We start from the raw sequence: 16,594 nt of genomic DNA, 5'->3' as shown, positions 1-16,594 counted from the left end.
CTGCCCCCTAGGCAAGAGTACATGTCCAAGGGCTATGGCCCCCCAGTCATCACACTGTTCACCAGTCTAAAATGTATCCCTAGACACTAACACTAGACCCCTATCCTCTAGCCTAGACACTAACACTAGACCCCTATCCTCTAGCCTAGACACTAACACTAGACCCCTATCCTCTAGCCTAGACACTAACACTAGACCCCTATCCTCTAGCCTAGACACTAACACTAGACCCCTATCCTCTAGCCTAGACACTAACACTAGACCCCTATCCTCTAGCCTAGACACTAACACTAGACCCCTATCCTCTAGCCTAGACACTAACACTAGACCCCTATCCTCTAGCCTAGACACTAACACTAGACCCCTATCCTCTAGCCTAGACACTAACATTAGACCCCTATCCTCTAGCCTAGACACTAACACTAGACCCCTATCCTCTAGCCTAGACACTAACACTAGACCCCTATCCTCTAGCCTAGACACTAACACTAGACCCCTATCCTCTAGCCTAGACACTAACACTAGACCCCTATCCTCTAGCCTAGACACTAACACTAGACCCCTATCCTCTAGCCTAGACACTAACACTAGACCCCTATCCTCTAGCCTAGACACTAACACTAGACCCCTATCCTCTAGCCTAGACACTAACACTAGACCCCTATCCTCTAGCCTAGACACTAACACTAGACCCCTATCCTCTAGCCTAGACACTAACACTAGACCCCTATCCTCTAGCCTAGACACTAACACTAGACCCCTATCCTCTAGCCTAGACACTAACACTAGACCCCTATCCTCTAGCCTAGACACTAACACTAGACCCCTATCCTCTAGCCTAGACACTAACACTAGACCCCTATCCTCTAGCCTAGACACTAACACTAGACCCCTATCCTCTAGCCTAGACACTAACACTAGACCCCTATCCTCTAGCCTAGACACTAACACTAGACCCCTATCCTCTAGCCTAGACACTAACACTAGACCCCTATCCTCTAGCCTAGACACTAACACTGACCTCTAGCCTAGACACTAACACTAGACCCCTATGCTCTAGACACTAACACTAGACCCCTATCCTCTAGCCTAGACACTAACACTAGACCCCTATCCTCTAGCCTAGACACTAACACTAGACCCCTATCCTCTAGCCTCGACACTAACACTAGACCCCTATCCTCTAGCCTAGACACTAACACTAGACCCCTATCCTCTAGACACTAACACTAGACCCCTATCCTCTAGCCTAGACACTAACACTAGACCCCTATCCTCTAGCCTAGACACTAACACTAGACCCCTATCCTCTAGACACTCTCTAGCCTAGACACTAACACTAGACCCCTATCCTCTAGCCTCAACACTAACACTAGACCCCTATCCTCTAGCCTAGACACTAACACTAGACCCCTATCCTCTAGCCTAGACACTAACACTAGACCCCTATCCTCTAGCCTAGACACTAACACTAGACCCCTATGCTCTAGCCTAGACACTAACACTAGACCCCTATCCTCTAGCCTAGACACTAACACTAGACCCCTATCCTCTAGCCTAGACACTAACACTAGACCCCTATCCTCTAGCCTAGACACTAACACTAGACCCATATCCTCTAGCCTAGACACTAACACTAGACCCATATCCTCTAGCCTAGACACTAACACTAGACCCCTATCCTCTAGCCTAGACACTAACACTAGACCCCTATCCTCTAGACACTAACACTAGACCCCTATCCTCTAGACACTAACACTAGACCCATATCCTCTAGCCTAGACACTAACACTAGACCCCTATCCTCTAGCCTAGACACTAACATTAGACCCCTATCCTCTAGCCTAGACACTAACACTAGACCCCTATCCTCTAGCCTAGACACTAACACTAGACCCCTATCCTCTAGCCTAGACACTAACACTAGACCCCTATCCTCTAGCCACTAACACTAGACCCCTATCCTCTAGACACTAACACTAGACCCCTATCCTCTAGCCTAGACACTAACACTAGACCCCTATCCTCTAGCCACTAACACTAGACCCCTATCCTCTAGCCTAGACACTAACACTAGACCCCTATCCTCTAGCCTAGACACTAACACTAGACCCCTATCCTCTAGCCACTAACACTAGACCCCTATCCTCTAGCCTAGACACTAACACTAGACCCCTATCCTCTAGCCTAGACACTAACACTAGACCCCTATCCTCTAGCCTAGACACTAACACTAGACCCCTATCCTCTAGCCTAGACACTAACACTAGACCCCTATGCTCTAGCCTAGACACTAACACTAGACCCCTATCCTCTAGCCTAGACACTAACACTAGACCCCTATCCTCTAGCCTAGACACTAACACTAGACCCCTATCCTCTAGCCTAGACACTAACACTAGACCCATATCCTCTAGCCTAGACACTAACACTAGACCCATATCCTCTAGCCTAGACACTAACACTAGACCCCTATCCTCTAGCCTAGACACTAACACTAGACCCCTATCCTCTAGACACTAACACTAGACCCCTATCCTCTAGACACTAACACTAGACCCATATCCTCTAGCCTAGACACTAACACTAGACCCCTATCCTCTAGCCTAGACACTAACATTAGACCCCTATCCTCTAGCCTAGACACTAACACTAGACCCCTATCCTCTAGCCTAGACACTAACACTAGACCCCTATCCTCTAGCCTAGACACTAACACTAGACCCCTATCCTCTAGCCACTAACACTAGACCCCTATCCTCTAGACACTAACACTAGACCCCTATCCTCTAGCCTAGACACTAACACTAGACCCCTATCCTCTAGCCACTAACACTAGACCCCTATCCTCTAGCCTAGACACTAACACTAGACCCCTATCCTCTAGCCTAGACACTAACACTAGACCCCTATCCTCTAGCCACTAACACTAGACCCCTATCCTCTAGCCTAGACACTAACACTAGACCCCTATCCTCTAGCCTAGACACTAACACTAGACCCCTATCCTCTAGCCTAGACACTAACACTAGACCCCTATCCTCTAGCCAAGACACTAACACTAGACCCCTATCCTCTAGCCTAGACACTAACACTAGACCCCTATCCTCTAGCCTAGACACTAACACTAGACCCCTATCCTCTAGCCTAGACACTAACACTAGACCCCTATCCTCTAGCCTAGACACTAACACTAGACCCCTATCCTCTAGCCTAGACACTAACACTAGATCCCTATCCTCTAGCCTAGACACTAACACTAGACCCCTATCCTCTAGCCTAGTCACTAACACTAGACCCCTATCCTCTAGACACTAACACTAGACCCCTATCCTCTAGCCTAGACACTAACACTAGACCCCTATCCTCTAGCCTAGACACTAACACTAGACCCCTATCCTCTAGCCTAGACACTAACACTAGACCCCTATCCTCTAGCCTAGACACTAACACTAGACCCCTATCCTCTAGCCTAGACACTAACACTAGACCCCTATCCTCTAGCCTAGACACTAACACTAGACCCCTATCCTCTAGCCTAGACACTAACACTAGACCCCTATCCTCTAGCCTAGACACTAACACTAGACCCCTATCCTCTAGCCACTAACACTAGACCCCTATCCCCTAGACACTAACACTAGACCCCTATCCTCTAGACACTAACACTAGACCCCTATCCTCTAGCCTAGACACTAACACTAGACCCCTATCCTCTAGACACTAACACTAGACCCCTATCCCCTAGACACTAACACTAGACCCCTATCCTCTAGCCTAGACACTAACACTAGACCCCTATCCTCTAGCCTAGACACTAACACTAGACCCCTATCCTCTAGCCTAGACACTAACACTAGACCCCTATCCTCTAGCCTAGACACTAACACTAGACCCCTATCCTCTAGCCTCAACACTAACACTAGACCCCTATCCTCTAGCCTAGACACTAACACTAGACCCCTATCCTCTAGCCTAGACACTAACACTAGACCCCTATCCTCTAGCCTCAACACTAACACTAGACCCCTATCCTCTAGCCTAGACACTAACACTAGACCCCTATCCTCTAGCCTAGACACTAACACTAGACCCCTATCCTCTAGCCTAGACACTAACACTAGACCCCTATCCTCTAGCCTAGACACTAACACTAGACCCCTATCCTCTAGTCTAGACACTAACACTAGACCCCTATCCTCTAGCCTAGACACTAACACTAGACCCCTATCCTCTAGCCTAGACACTAACACTAGACCCCTATCCTCTAGCCTAGACACTAACACTAGACCCCTATCCTCTAGCCTAGACACTAACACTAGACCCCTATCCTCTAGCCTAGACACTAACACTAGACCCCTATCCTCTAGCCTAGACACTAACACTAGACCCCTATCCTCTAGCCTAGACACTAACACTAGACCCCTATGCTCTAGCCACTAACACTAGACCCCTATCCTCTAGCCTAGACACTAACACTAGACCCCTATGCTCTAGCCACTAACACTAGACCCCTATCCTCTAGCCTAGACACTAACACTAGACCCCTATCCTCTAGCCTAGACACTAACACTAGACCCCTATCCTCTAGCCACTAACACTAGACCCCTATCCTCTAGCCTAGACACTAACACTAGACCCCTATCCTCTAGCCTAGACACTAACACTAGACCCCTATCCTCTAGCCTAGACACTAACACTAGACCCCTATCCTCTAGCCTAGACACTAACACTAGACCCCTATCCTCTAGCCACTAACACTAGACCCCTATCCTCTAGCCTAGACACTAACACTAGACCCCTATCCTCTAGCCACTAACACTAGACCCCTATCCTCTAGCCCAGACACTAACACTAGACCCCTATCCTCCAGCCTAGACACTAACACTAGACCCCTATCCTCTAGCCTAGACACTAACACTAGACCCCTATCCTCTAGCCTAGACACTAACACTAGACCCCTATCCTCTAGCCTAGACACTAACACTAGACCTCTATCCTCTAGCCTAGACACTAACACTAGACCCCTATCCTCCAGCCTAGACACTAACACTAGACCCCTATCCTCTAGCCTAGACACTAACACTAGACCCCTATCCTCTAGCCTAGACACTAACACTAGACCCCTATCCTCTAGCCTAGACACTAACACTAGACCCCTATCCTCTAGCCTAGACACTAACACTAGACCCCTATCCTCTAGCCTAGACACTAACACTAGACCCCTATCCTCTAGCCTAGACACTAACACTAGACCCCTATCCTCTAGCCTAGACACTAACACTAGACCCCTATCCTCTAGCCTAGACACTAACACTAGACCCCTATCCTCTAGCCTAGACACTAACACTAGACCCCTATCCTCTAGCCTAGACACTAACACTAGACCCCTATCCTCTAGCCTAGACACTAACACTAGACCCCTATCCTCTAGCCTAGACACTAACACTAGACCCCTATCCTCTAGCCTAGACACTAACACTAGACCCCTATCCTCTAGCCTAGACACTAACACTGACCTCTAGCCTAGACACTAACACTAGACCCCTATGCTCTAGACACTAACACTAGACCCCTATCCTCTAGCCTAGACACTAACACTAGACCCCTATCCTCTAGCCTAGACACTAACACTAGACCCCTATCCTCTAGCCTCGACACTAACACTAGACCCCTATCCTCTAGCCTAGACACTAACACTAGACCCCTATCCTCTAGACACTAACACTAGACCCCTATCCTCTAGCCTAGACACTAACACTAGACCCCTATCCTCTAGCCTAGACACTAACACTAGACCCCTATCCTCTAGACACTCTCTAGCCTAGACACTAACACTAGACCCCTATCCTCTAGCCTCAACACTAACACTAGACCCCTATCCTCTAGCCTAGACACTAACACTAGACCCCTATCCTCTAGCCTAGACACTAACACTAGACCCCTATCCTCTAGCCTAGACACTAACACTAGACCCCTATGCTCTAGCCTAGACACTAACACTAGACCCCTATCCTCTAGCCTAGACACTAACACTAGACCCCTATCCTCTAGCCTAGACACTAACACTAGACCCCTATCCTCTAGCCTAGACACTAACACTAGACCCATATCCTCTAGCCTAGACACTAACACTAGACCCATATCCTCTAGCCTAGACACTAACACTAGACCCCTATCCTCTAGCCTAGACACTAACACTAGACCCCTATCCTCTAGACACTAACACTAGACCCCTATCCTCTAGACACTAACACTAGACCCATATCCTCTAGCCTAGACACTAACACTAGACCCCTATCCTCTAGCCTAGACACTAACATTAGACCCCTATCCTCTAGCCTAGACACTAACACTAGACCCCTATCCTCTAGCCTAGACACTAACACTAGACCCCTATCCTCTAGCCTAGACACTAACACTAGACCCCTATCCTCTAGCCACTAACACTAGACCCCTATCCTCTAGACACTAACACTAGACCCCTATCCTCTAGCCTAGACACTAACACTAGACCCCTATCCTCTAGCCACTAACACTAGACCCCTATCCTCTAGCCTAGACACTAACACTAGACCCCTATCCTCTAGCCTAGACACTAACACTAGACCCCTATCCTCTAGCCACTAACACTAGACCCCTATCCTCTAGCCTAGACACTAACACTAGACCCCTATCCTCTAGCCTAGACACTAACACTAGACCCCTATCCTCTAGCCTAGACACTAACACTAGACCCCTATCCTCTAGCCTAGACACTAACACTAGACCCCTATGCTCTAGCCTAGACACTAACACTAGACCCCTATCCTCTAGCCTAGACACTAACACTAGACCCCTATCCTCTAGCCTAGACACTAACACTAGACCCCTATCCTCTAGCCTAGACACTAACACTAGACCCATATCCTCTAGCCTAGACACTAACACTAGACCCATATCCTCTAGCCTAGACACTAACACTAGACCCCTATCCTCTAGCCTAGACACTAACACTAGACCCCTATCCTCTAGACACTAACACTAGACCCCTATCCTCTAGACACTAACACTAGACCCATATCCTCTAGCCTAGACACTAACACTAGACCCCTATCCTCTAGCCTAGACACTAACATTAGACCCCTATCCTCTAGCCTAGACACTAACACTAGACCCCTATCCTCTAGCCTAGACACTAACACTAGACCCCTATCCTCTAGCCTAGACACTAACACTAGACCCCTATCCTCTAGCCACTAACACTAGACCCCTATCCTCTAGACACTAACACTAGACCCCTATCCTCTAGCCTAGACACTAACACTAGACCCCTATCCTCTAGCCACTAACACTAGACCCCTATCCTCTAGCCTAGACACTAACACTAGACCCCTATCCTCTAGCCTAGACACTAACACTAGACCCCTATCCTCTAGCCACTAACACTAGACCCCTATCCTCTAGCCTAGACACTAACACTAGACCCCTATCCTCTAGCCTAGACACTAACACTAGACCCCTATCCTCTAGCCTAGACACTAACACTAGACCCCTATCCTCTAGCCAAGACACTAACACTAGACCCCTATCCTCTAGCCTAGACACTAACACTAGACCCCTATCCTCTAGCCTAGACACTAACACTAGACCCCTATCCTCTAGCCTAGACACTAACACTAGACCCCTATCCTCTAGCCTAGACACTAACACTAGACCCCTATCCTCTAGCCTAGACACTAACACTAGATCCCTATCCTCTAGCCTAGACACTAACACTAGACCCCTATCCTCTAGCCTAGTCACTAACACTAGACCCCTATCCTCTAGACACTAACACTAGACCCCTATCCTCTAGCCTAGACACTAACACTAGACCCCTATCCTCTAGCCTAGACACTAACACTAGACCCCTATCCTCTAGCCTAGACACTAACACTAGACCCCTATCCTCTAGCCTAGACACTAACACTAGACCCCTATCCTCTAGCCTAGACACTAACACTAGACCCCTATCCTCTAGCCTAGACACTAACACTAGACCCCTATCCTCTAGCCTAGACACTAACACTAGACCCCTATCCTCTAGCCTAGACACTAACACTAGACCCCTATCCTCTAGCCACTAACACTAGACCCCTATCCCCTAGACACTAACACTAGACCCCTATCCTCTAGACACTAACACTAGACCCCTATCCTCTAGCCTAGACACTAACACTAGACCCCTATCCTCTAGACACTAACACTAGACCCCTATCCCCTAGACACTAACACTAGACCCCTATCCTCTAGCCTAGACACTAACACTAGACCCCTATCCTCTAGCCTAGACACTAACACTAGACCCCTATCCTCTAGCCTAGACACTAACACTAGACCCCTATCCTCTAGCCTAGACACTAACACTAGACCCCTATCCTCTAGCCTCAACACTAACACTAGACCCCTATCCTCTAGCCTAGACACTAACACTAGACCCCTATCCTCTAGCCTAGACACTAACACTAGACCCCTATCCTCTAGCCTCAACACTAACACTAGACCCCTATCCTCTAGCCTAGACACTAACACTAGACCCCTATCCTCTAGCCTAGACACTAACACTAGACCCCTATCCTCTAGCCTAGACACTAACACTAGACCCCTATCCTCTAGCCTAGACACTAACACTAGACCCCTATCCTCTAGTCTAGACACTAACACTAGACCCCTATCCTCTAGCCTAGACACTAACACTAGACCCCTATCCTCTAGCCTAGACACTAACACTAGACCCCTATCCTCTAGCCTAGACACTAACACTAGACCCCTATCCTCTAGCCTAGACACTAACACTAGACCCCTATCCTCTAGCCTAGACACTAACACTAGACCCCTATCCTCTAGCCTAGACACTAACACTAGACCCCTATCCTCTAGCCTAGACACTAACACTAGACCCCTATGCTCTAGCCACTAACACTAGACCCCTATCCTCTAGCCTAGACACTAACACTAGACCCCTATGCTCTAGCCACTAACACTAGACCCCTATCCTCTAGCCTAGACACTAACACTAGACCCCTATCCTCTAGCCTAGACACTAACACTAGACCCCTATCCTCTAGCCACTAACACTAGACCCCTATCCTCTAGCCTAGACACTAACACTAGACCCCTATCCTCTAGCCTAGACACTAACACTAGACCCCTATCCTCTAGCCTAGACACTAACACTAGACCCCTATCCTCTAGCCTAGACACTAACACTAGACCCCTATCCTCTAGCCACTAACACTAGACCCCTATCCTCTAGCCTAGACACTAACACTAGACCCCTATCCTCTAGCCACTAACACTAGACCCCTATCCTCTAGCCCAGACACTAACACTAGACCCCTATCCTCCAGCCTAGACACTAACACTAGACCCCTATCCTCTAGCCTAGACACTAACACTAGACCCCTATCCTCTAGCCTAGACACTAACACTAGACCCCTATCCTCTAGCCTAGACACTAACACTAGACCTCTATCCTCTAGCCTAGACACTAACACTAGACCCCCTATCCTCTAGCCTAGACACTAACACTAGACCCCTATCCTCTAGCCTAGACACTAACACTAGACCCCTATCCTCTAGCCTAGACACTAACACTAGACCCCTATCCTCTAGCCTAGACACTAACACTAGACCCCTATCCTCTAGCCTAGACACTAACACTAGACCCCTATCCTCTAGCCCAGACACTAACACTAGACCCCTATCCTCTAGCCTAGACACTAACACTAGACCCCTATCCTCTAGCCTAGACACTAACACTAGACCCCTATCCTCTAGCCTAGACACTAACACTAGACCCCTATCCTCTAGCCTAGACACTAACACTAGACCCCTATCCTCTAGCCACTAACACTAGACCCCTATCCTCTAGCCTAGACACTAACACTAGACCCCTATCCTCTAGCCACTAACACTAGACCCCTATCCTCTAGCCCAGACACTAACACTAGACCCCTATCCTCCAGCCTAGACACTAACACTAGACCCCTATCCTCTAGCCTAGACACTAACACTAGACCCCTATGCTCTAGCCTAGACACTAACACTAGACCCCTATCCTCTAGCCTAGACACTAACACTAGACCCCTATCCTCTAGCCTAGACACTAACACTAGACCCCTATGCTCTAGCCACTAACACTAGACCCCTATCCTCTAGCCTAGACACTAACACTAGACCCCTATCCTCTAGCCTAGACACTAACACTAGACCCCTATCCTCTAGCCTCGACACTAACACTAGACCCCTATCCTCTAGCCTAGACACTAACACTAGACCCCTATCCTCTAGCCTAGACACTAACACTAGACCCATATCCTCTAGACACTAACACTAGACCCCTATCCTCTAGCCTAGACACTAACACTAGACCCCTATCCTCTAGCCTAGACACTAACACTAGACCCCTATCCTCTAGCCTAGACACTAACACTAGACCCATATCCTCTAGCCTAGACACTAACACTAGACCCCTATCCTCTAGCCACTAACACTAGACCCCTATCCTCCAGCCTAGACACTAACACTAGACCCATATCCTCTAGCCTAGACACTAACACTAGACCCCTATCCTCTAGCCACTAACACTAGACCCCTATCCTCTAGCCTAGACACTAACACTAGACCCCTATCCTCTAGCCTAGACACTAACACTAGACCCCTATCCTCTAGCCTAGACACTAACACTAGACCCCTATCCTCTAGCCTAGACACTAACACTAGACCCCTATCCTCTAGCCTAGACACTAACACTAGACCTCTATCCTCTAGCCTAGACACTAACACTAGACCCCTATCCTCTAGCCTAGACACTAACACTAGACCCCTATCCTCTAGCCCAGACACTAACACTAGACCCCTATCCTCCAGCCTAGACACTAACACTAGACCCCTATCCTCTAGCCTAGACACTAACACTAGACCCCTATCCTCTAGCCTAGACACTAACACTAGACCCCTATCCTCCAGCCTAGACACTAACACTAGACCCCTATCCTCTAGCCTAGACACTAACACTAGACCCCTATCCTCTAGCCACTAACACTAGACCCCTATCCTCTAGCCTAGACACTAACACTAGACCCCTATCCTCTAGACACTAACACTAGACCCCTATCCTCTAGCCTAGACACTAACACTAGACCCCTATCCTCTAGACACTAACACTAGACCCCTATCCTCTAGCCTAGACACTAACACTAGACCCCTATCCTCTAGCCTAGACACTAACACTAGACCCCTATCCTCTAGCCTCAACACTAACACTAGACCCCTATCCTCTAGCCTAGACACTAACACTAGACCCCTATCCTCTAGCCTAGACACTAACACTAGACCCCTATCCTCTAGCCTAGACACTAACACTAGACCCCTATCCTCTAGCCTAGACACTAACACTAGACCCCTATCCTCTAGCCTAGACACTAACACTAGACCCCTATCCTCTAGCCTAGACACTAACACTAGACCCCTATCCTCTAGCCTAGACACTAACACTAGACCCCTATCCTCTAGCCTAGACACTAACACTAGACCTCTATCCTCTAGCCTAGACACTAACACTAGACCCCTATCCTCTAGCCTAGACACTAACACTAGACCCCTATCCTCTAGCCTAGACACTAACACTAGACCCCTATCCTCTAGCCTAGACACTAACACTAGACCCCTATCCTCTAGCCTAGACACTAATAATAGGAGATGTATGTGTGTGTTGTCCTATCTAGAGGAGACTGATGTGTGTGTTGTCCTTCTATCTAGAGGAGACTGATGTGTGTGTGTTGTCCTATCTAGAGGAGACTGATGTGTGTGTGTGTTGTCCTATCTAGAGGAGACTGATGTGTGTGTTGTCCTTCTATCTAGAGGAGACTGATGTGTGTGTGTTGTCCTATCTAGAGGAGACTGATGTGTGTGTGTGTTGTCCTATCTAGAGGAGACTGATGTGTGTGTGTGTTGTCCTATCTAGAGGAGACTGATGTGTGTGTTGTCCTTCTATCTAGAGGAGACTGATGTGTGTGTGTTGTCCTATCTAGAGGAGACTGATGTGTGTGTGTGTTGTCCTATCTAGAGGAGACTGATGTGTGTGTTTTCCTATCTAGAGGAGACTGATATGTGTGTGTGTGTGTTTTCCTATCTAGAGGAGACTGATATGTGTGTGTGTGTGTTTTCCTATCTAGAGGAGACTGATATGTGTGTGTGTGTGTTGTCCTATCTAGAGGAGACTGATGTGTGTGTGTTGTCCTTCTAGCTCCCTCCATGCCAGCCTATGACCAGGAGACATCTCTGAACCAGACAGACAGCACAGTGACTGTCCTGCTGAAACCTGCACAGAGCCGAGGGGCACCTGTCAGGTAGGATGGCACACACACACACACACACACACACACACACACACACACACACACACACACACACACACACACACACACACACACACACACACACACACACACACACACACACACACACACACACACACACACACACACACACACACAAATATCGTGTTGTTAAATCTCTTTGACTACACCAAAACAGTTTCTCTTAGCACCATGTAATGACAAGAACACAACGGCCACGATAACACATTGGCATCGTATAGTCCCAGGAAACTCGATGTGTTTTGTAGATGTAATCCTGCGGAGAAGAACCTTCCTCCTTTTTAAAAGCAGAGAACAAAGAGTTCAGAATCTCTTCCCTCCGAAGGCCTTTGATGTACTGCGCTGGTTCAGTGTTGTTCAACTCACACCGAGCCACCAGGCTGGTACAGGGAAGACAGGCCCTCTCTCTGCTGGATGGGTCAATCATTAGTTCATATCAGACAAGTTACGCTGCGGTAGGGACACTGTGGTGACACAGATGCATCATGCGAGACAGCTTTTTCTCTGGTCTCTTCTTTTCTCGTCAGGAAGGACGGATCTGGTGTTAATGGGGGGATGTTTGATCGATGTCTTACAAACTGCCATATTCTAATACACAACAATGCTAGACTGTACACGAATACACCCGATGCAAATCAATCCAGAGAGAGATTGGTCCTCATCTTGGATTATAAATGAAGGGGCTCATATACGATGAGATTTGACTTGATATAAAAAACAGATTTTTATACTTTATCATCTAATCTGAGTCCTTCAGAGATGAAAGATATCAGCCTGTAGGTCCTCAGCCCTGTTAACTCAACTCTTATGCCACGTTTAGCTGCCCTTGCTAATGCCTGAACAAGAAAGAGAGAACGATCTGTTATGACTGCATTTTTAATCTTCTAGCAGGTATCATTCAGAAAGTGTCCAAATGAATGTCTCAAAGACAGGAAAAAAAGACAGGAAAATATACAGGAAAATAGACGGGAAATATACAGGAAAATAGACAGGAAATAGACAATAAAAAAGACAGGAAAAAGACAGGAAATAGACAATAAAAAAGACAGGGAAAAGACAGGAAATAAACAATAAAAAAGACAGGAAAAAAATACAATAAAATAGACAGGAAAAATTGAAAGAAAGACAAAAAGAAATCCATAGTGTTTTTAATATTGCTATCAGGTTGCTGACGCGCCATTTGATTCTGTTCAGGGGGCCTTGTTCAGCCTCCTATAGAGTCTAATTACTAACGTATGTTTAGAATTAATACAGCGTGAATTACACACACACACACACACACATATCGTTTTGGGAAATTTTTGACTACACCAAAACACCTTATATATATACACACACACACGCACACACGCACACACACACACACACACACACACACACACACACACACACACACACACACACACACACACACACACACACACACACACACACACACACACACACACACACACACACACACACACACAGAAACACATACACACACACAGCGTGAATTAGATGATGCCATGAATTACCATGCTGTGTTACTTCTTAGTTAACCGATAGAAGCCTCGATCCTCTCTGCACAGAACAAAGACTCTAACTGTAGTTCCCTCTTTGGAGATCAGCACTTAGACTCACTTTGTTAAAGGTTAGCCAGATCACATGATCGGATGCTAATGTTCTACAAGCCTCAGTACTGAATACTGTCATCTAATTCATCTAAAAAGGAGATAGCTAGATATCTATAGTGTTCACCACTGGTGAAATGACTGGTGTTTTGATATGGAATAACCTTAACCATTAGAGAACGGACTGGTGTTTTGATATGGAATAACCTTAACCACTAGAGAACGGACTGGTGTTTTGATATGGAATAACCTCAACCATTGGAGAACGGACTGGTGTTTTGATATGGAATAACCTTAACCATTAGAGAACGGACTGGTGTTTTGATATGGAATAACCTCAACCATTGGAGAACGGACTGGTGTTTTGATATGGAATAACCTTAACCACTAGAGAACGGACTGGTGTTTTGATATGGAATAACCTTAACCACTAGTGAAAGGACTGGTGTTTTGATATGGAATAACCTCAACCACTAGAGAACGGACTGGTGTTTTGATATGGAATAACCTTAACCACTAGAGAACGGACTGGTGTTTTGATATGGAATAACCTTAACCATTAGAGAACAGACTGGTGTTTTGATATGGAATAACCTTAACCATTAGAGAACGGACTGGTGTTTTGATATGGAATAACCTCAACCACTAGAGAACGGACTGGTGTTTTGATATGGAATAACCTCAACCATTAGAGATCGGATTGGTGTTTTGATATGGAATAACCTCAACCACTAGAGAACGGACTGGTGTTTTGATATGGAATAACCTCAACCATTGGAGAACGGACTGGTGTTTTGATATGGAATAACCTTAACCACTAGAGAACGGACTGGTGTTTTGATATGGAATAACCTCAACCATTAGAGATCGGACTGGTGTTTTGATATGGAATAACCTCAACCACTAGAGAACGGACTGGTGTTTTGATATGGAATAACCTCAACCATTAGAGAATGGACTGGTGTTTTGATATGGAATAACCTCAACCATTAGAGAACGGACTGGTGTTTTGATATGGAATAACCTCAACCACTAGAGAACGGACTGGTGTTTTGATATGGAATAACCTCAACCACTAGAGAACGGACTGGTGTTTTGATATGGAATAACCTCAACCACTAGAGAACGGACTGGTGTTTTGATATGGAATAACCTCAACCATTAGAGAACGGACTGGTGTTTTGATAAGGAATAACCTTAACCATTAGAGAACGGACTGGTGTTTTGATAAGGAATAACCTTAACCATTAGAGAACGGACTGGTGTTTTGATATGGAATAACCTCAACCATTAGAGATCGGACTGGTGTTTTGATATGGAATAACCTCAACCATTAGAGATCGGACTGGTGTTTTGATATGGAATAACCTTATACATTAGAGATCGGACTGGTGTTTTGATATGGAATAACCTCAACCATTAGAGATCGGACTGGTGTTTTGATATGGAATAACCTTATACATTAGAGATCGGACTGGTGTTTTGATATGGAATAACCTTAACCATTAGAGAAAGGACTGGTGTTTTGATTTTCGCGGGACAAAATAAAGACTGACTGTATGAAAGTCATTATGTTCATAATGTCTATCCGGGGTACAATATGACTCACTAATAGTAATAAAGGAATAAATCATGCATTTTTTGAGTCATTTTGTGATTAAGGTAAGAGATAATTGAAAGTTTGGAAGTATACACCTACTCTATTTCACTGGCTCTCTCTCTATTTCTCTACCCTCTCGCTCGCTTTCTCTCTCTTTCTCTCTCTCTCTCTCTCTCTTTCTCTACTCTGTCCTCTCTTTCTCTTTCTCTCTCTGGGTATCTCTCTTTCTCTCTCTCTATTTCTCTACCCTCTCGCTCGCTTTCTCTCTCTTTCTCTCTCTCTCTCTCTCTCTTTCTCTACTCTGTCCTCTCTTTCTCTCTCTCTCTCTCTGGGTATCTCTCTTTCTCTCGCTCCCTCCCTCTCTCTCTCTCTCTCTCTCTTTCTCTACTCTGTCCTCTCTTTCTCTCTCTCTCTCTCTGGGTATCTATCTTTCTCTCGCTCCCTCCCGCTCTCTCTCTCTCTCTCTCTATCTCTCTCTCTCTCTCTCTCTACTCTGTCCTCTCTCTCTCTGGGTCTCCTTCTCAATTCAATTCAAGGGGCTTTATTGGCATGGGAAAAATATGTTAACATTGCCAAAGCAAGTGAAGTAGATAATATACAAAAGTGAAATAAAGAATAAAAATGAACAGTAAACATTACACTCACAGAAGTTCCAAAATAATAAAGACATTACAAATGTTATATTATATATATACAGTGTTGTAACAATGTACAAATGGTTAAAGTACAAAAGGGAAAATAAATCAACATAAATATGGATTGTAAAATGTTCACTGGTTGCCCTTTTCTTGTGGCAACAGGTCACAAATCTTGCTGCTGTGATGCAACACTGTGGTATTTCACCCAGTAGATATGGGAGTTTATCAAAATTGGATTTGTTTTCTAATTCTTTGTGGATCAGTGTAATCTGAGGGAAATATGTGTCTCTAATATGGTCATACATTGGGCAGGAGGTTAGGAAGTGCAGCTCAGTTTCC

The 16,594-nt window shown here is 46.1% G+C and overlaps 1 protein-coding gene across 1 annotated transcript in view; it reads left to right on the top strand.

The window, feature by feature from the left end:
• The window catches only part of LOC129813672 (receptor-type tyrosine-protein phosphatase mu-like), a 652,787-nt gene that overhangs the window by 318,681 nt on the left and 317,512 nt on the right, over positions 1-16,594 (top strand). Inside the window, exon 12 of the mRNA XM_055866071.1 lies at positions 12,272-12,374. Coding sequence (XP_055722046.1) covers positions 12,272-12,374 — 103 coding nt within the window. The remainder of the gene's footprint in view (positions 1-12,271; positions 12,375-16,594) is intronic.

Source organism: Salvelinus fontinalis, chromosome 17 (assembly GCF_029448725.1).
Source record: "Salvelinus fontinalis isolate EN_2023a chromosome 17, ASM2944872v1, whole genome shotgun sequence".
NCBI classification, from domain to species: Eukaryota; Metazoa; Chordata; class Actinopteri; order Salmoniformes; family Salmonidae; genus Salvelinus; species Salvelinus fontinalis.
The sequence above is the reverse complement of the archived record's forward strand: the minus strand, read 5'-3'. Positions and strand labels throughout refer to the sequence as shown.